Below are 4,277 nucleotides of genomic sequence, written 5' to 3' on the forward strand. Positions count from 1 at the left end.
GTGTCTTTCCTTCTAGATTTAACAAGGTACCCACAATACTATCACACACATTTTTTTCTATGTGCATTCATATTTTTACTCCCGCCCTTTTGACGTTTTTATTTGGCTATAAAAGGCTACCCATCTACCCCTGCCACCTACACAGTACACACTAAGGCCCTGTTTAGATGGGACTAAAACTTGTAAGTCCCTATCACATCAGATGTTTGAAAATTAATTATAAATATTAAACGTAGACTGTTAATAAAACCCATCCATAATCTTGGACTAATTTGCGAGACGAATCTAATGAGCCTAATTAATCCATGATTAGTCTATGTGATGCTACAGTAAACATTCTCTAATTATAGATTAATTAGGCTTAAAAAATTTGTCTCGTGAATTAGCTTTTATTTATGTAATTAGTTTTGTAAGTAGTCTATATTTAATACTCTAAATTAGTGTCTAAAGACCAGGGACTAAAAGTTAAGTTCCTGGATGTAAACACCACCTAAACACACAACCAGAACCGAAGCACCTACATTTACTGCGCATACCCAGTTTGTAGGTCAAGGTAAATATTCCTGTTCCCTAGATCGATACTCCTACTCCAACCCTCCAGAAGTCCACAATCTTTAACTACTCTGTAGAGTAGATTGATTCTTTAATAATTCGACACAGCCCTAGTCCCTAGACTCCTAGAGTAGATTGATTCCAGCTAGACTCTTTATTTTTTCCACACAGTCCTAGATCGATTCCATCTCTTATTATGTGGGAGACTTCATGCCGCCGGCGTTCAGGTGGTGCGGCTGTGCCATGGTGCGGTGGTGATGCCCTGCAGCCTGCTCGCGCTGCAGTCGCTTGATCGCTACAGATCGACTTGCTCGGTTGCACGGTGCATAGATACCAACGGATCGATCTTTCATTCATTATCATGCTTACTTTTTTCCCTACTTGTGTTCTTATAAATCTTTTACTGCATATGTAATTTGTTATGTCTTCTTATCCATAGATTAATGTTCTTTAATCTTTATTTCCTCATCAGCTCCTTCTTTGATCTCTATTGGGACAGACTGCATGCTTCTGTTTATACTCGACATTTAATTCCATAGGACATTCCTTTAGATCTGTTCATATTCAGTATTTAATTTCATAGGACATTCCTTTGAATATGTTTATACTCATTTTTGCATTCCGTAGGATAACATGGTTTCCCAAGTTTGCCAACCCACCAATCAGTTGGAGAACTCGAATGACGTCACGCAACAACGGAAATGGAAGGATTCGACTCATCAACACAGATTTCGATATAATATTTGAGTTGTTTTATGGTATCCATTTATTTTTGTTTTCTTCGCATGCACGTTTGTAAATGTACAAAAACTCAAACTATATTTCCTTTTTCCTTTAAATAGGTATTAATCATCGGAGACCTCGCAGTGTTACAGTTAACACGGCACTTACAAAACTCAGAGCAAGAGGCGTACCACTAGATATTCACTTTCCTAGACAATTTGGCAAAGTATGTGGTAGGCATGCTAGCTTTAAAAGTGAGGTCACTGTTTGCGTAAGGCAGGAAGCTCCTCTCAAGGTGAAGAAGTGGAAAAACATTGAAAAAGCTTTTCATGGAACCTCGTCTTCAATCTGGACTTCGTTGATGGTCTATCAGAAACATAGCTTAGTTTTTTCATATAATTTTGTTGTCTCTTGCATTACTAATCTAGCATGACATGATGATGTAGGGGAAGTTCCCTGAGATCTCACTAGATGACTATGAATGTGTCATGGCACAAGTTGAGAGGCAGTACAATATCAGACGCTACAATTGTACAGGACCTACCGCACAACAAAAGTGCCCCCAATTCATGTTGCACCTGAAGATTGGCAGTGGTTGATTGATAACTTATGGAGTGATGAGCAATTTCAGGTACATATTTATATTTTTTACACAGTTTCATATGTTTCAATATTAATAGTTAATCAACTTTTTCATAGAAGCGAAGCAAACAAAATTCTATAAACAAATCAAAGCAAGAGATGAAGTCACTTATTGGAACAAAGTCTATAGTGCGAATAGCATCTGAACTGGTGAGAAACTTTTGACCAATTATATTTTCTATAGTTAAACTATTTTTGGCATCAAACATGTGTAATATATACTTAATTTATATGCACTGTAATTGTAGAGAAACCCTGAGACTGGTGCATGGCCTAGTGCTGTTGATGTTTGGAGAGCAATCTATATGAAGGCAAATGGGACATGGTCTATTCCCAATGGAGCAGAAATACTGGTATATATTAATATTAGTTCATTTGACAATGGGACATGGTCTATACACAATATTTAGAATTATTCGCTTACCTCTTACTCTTCAATGTGCACAGAACAATCTTGAGGAAGCAGCTGAAACACACAAGGAAAGGATTGCTGCTGCTCCAATCCCATTGGCTGAGCATTTTGCTCTGGTTCTTGGTAGAAAGCCAAACCATTCGCGTAGTGTTGGCATTGGTGCAGTCAACCAAGGGGCTAAAGAAAGGTATAGGATTCATGCACGAGCTGAGGCTGCTGACCAACGTGCTAGTGATGCACAAAACCAAGCAGCTGCATTGCTAGAAAAAGTTGAGAGATTGACATAGGCGAACAATCAATTGCGTGATGAGCTGCGGTTTCAACGTGAAGAGCTAAATTCTCAGAAGAAAACTGTTGAGGAACAAAGTGTTGATATGGAATGTTTGATGGACCAGAAGCTGGAGGAAACAATGAATAGAATGCTGGCTCACATGGGCGCTGCTGGTGCTGCTTCTTCCATTCCTTCATCCTTTACAAGTACAACAACCAACTAGGTAAGGTTACCACAAAACATTACTATTAATAGGGTTAGTTTACTTATTCAATAGATTACAATGGTCATCTCTTTGATGTTTTTGTAAATGCAGGATGTGGGAAATCGACAACATATCACTTTCATCTAGGCGAGCATCCGATGAGTCAGCATCGATATTATCTTCAATTCTTCATTTAGATGTCATTTTGATTTATATATTTAGATCAAAGTGCTCTTTCTGTTTGAGCACATTTTTCTTTCTACAATAAAGGGTATTTTTTTCAGAGTTATAAAGGGTAGTTGGAGTACTGCTAGTGCTCATTTATGTGTACTGCATTTTGCTCTACACTTTTCTTATAGCATTGTAATCTTTCATCAATAAAGGATGCTCTGAAATCGATATTTCATATGTTCTATTATTATTGTTATAGATTTGCAAGAATATATATAGTTTTCCTCGAAAATGCTTCGAGCTGTTTAGTTGGTTTCCCAAATAAAATAAAAAAAATGTAAATTGATCTATAAAACATGAAAAAAAATCAAATTGGTTAATTTGGCAAAAAGTTAATTAATTATATGAAAAATGTCACTCTTTACGTACACTATAGTGATAAGAATGCTTTGCCATACCTACAATTTTTTAACCACGAATATGTCATCTGATTTGCGGAAAAAACTAGGCAAAATTTGCTACAGGACACTTAAAAAACGTGTAATTGGCTGAGAGACACCGCAAAAACGAGACACGGTTGATGGACACTACAAAAATTGTGTAATTGGCTATAGGACACCGAAAACAATATTTTATAATATCCGGGTCAAAAGTGGTAAGAAATTTTTCGAAATGGCAAGATTGCCCCGGGCTCCATCTTCCTCCACCTGAAATCACACCAAAAGAAAAATAGCAGGGAGCAGCCGCCGGCGAGGTTGTCCACGGCAGGAGCGGGTAGCGACGACCGCGTGCCAGGAGCGGCCGATGGCGCGGAGGTGGACGCGGTCGGGGAGGGAGCGCGAGGGCGGCGGCGTGGAGCGCGAGCAGGAGGTGGCTGCGCGCGAGGCCGGCGGCGGCGAGCACGAGCAGGAGGTGGCCGTGCAGAGAAAAGAATGTTCATTCTTCTGATGAAAATCTGTGTCAACAGGAGAGGAGATCAAGCTCAGAACTACTCGATTAACACCTAGGCTCAGCCGGAGGAGGAGCAGAAGGGCGTCCACGGCGGCGGCGGCGGCGCCGGAGCGCAGGTGGAGGCCAGGGTTCTGGGATTCGGACCGAGTGGGCCGAAATTCGGTGAATTTCGCCCATTTCGGCGCGGCCCGAGACAACACTAAACCGGTCAAAAAATTTCGGCCCAATTTTTGGGGATTTTGAATAGAAGGAGCGGTGTGAAGCCAATTCCACAATAACCAGACCATTCCAAAGTATCCAGGTGATATGAATATTTCCCAAAGTCTATAGTTGAAAAACCACCTAATGTT

The 4,277-nt window shown here is 40.0% G+C and overlaps 1 protein-coding gene across 1 annotated transcript; it reads left to right on the forward strand.

The window, feature by feature from the left end:
• Positions 1-777: 777 nt before the first annotated feature.
• On the forward strand, positions 778-3,218 carry LOC112937375 (uncharacterized). Its single transcript, XM_066306219.1, has 6 exons — positions 778-1,310; positions 1,395-1,906; positions 1,975-2,067; positions 2,166-2,270; positions 2,365-2,823; positions 2,917-3,218. Exons 3-5 carry the CDS (start codon positions 2,017-2,019, stop codon positions 2,614-2,616), a joined length of 408 nt encoding a protein of 135 aa, XP_066162316.1. The 5' UTR covers positions 778-1,310; positions 1,395-1,906; positions 1,975-2,016; the 3' UTR covers positions 2,617-2,823; positions 2,917-3,218.
• The last annotated feature ends 1,059 nt before the right edge of the window (positions 3,219-4,277 follow it).

This window comes from Oryza sativa, chromosome 12 (genome assembly GCF_034140825.1).
Source record: "Oryza sativa Japonica Group chromosome 12, ASM3414082v1".
NCBI classification, from domain to species: Eukaryota; Viridiplantae; Streptophyta; class Magnoliopsida; order Poales; family Poaceae; genus Oryza; species Oryza sativa.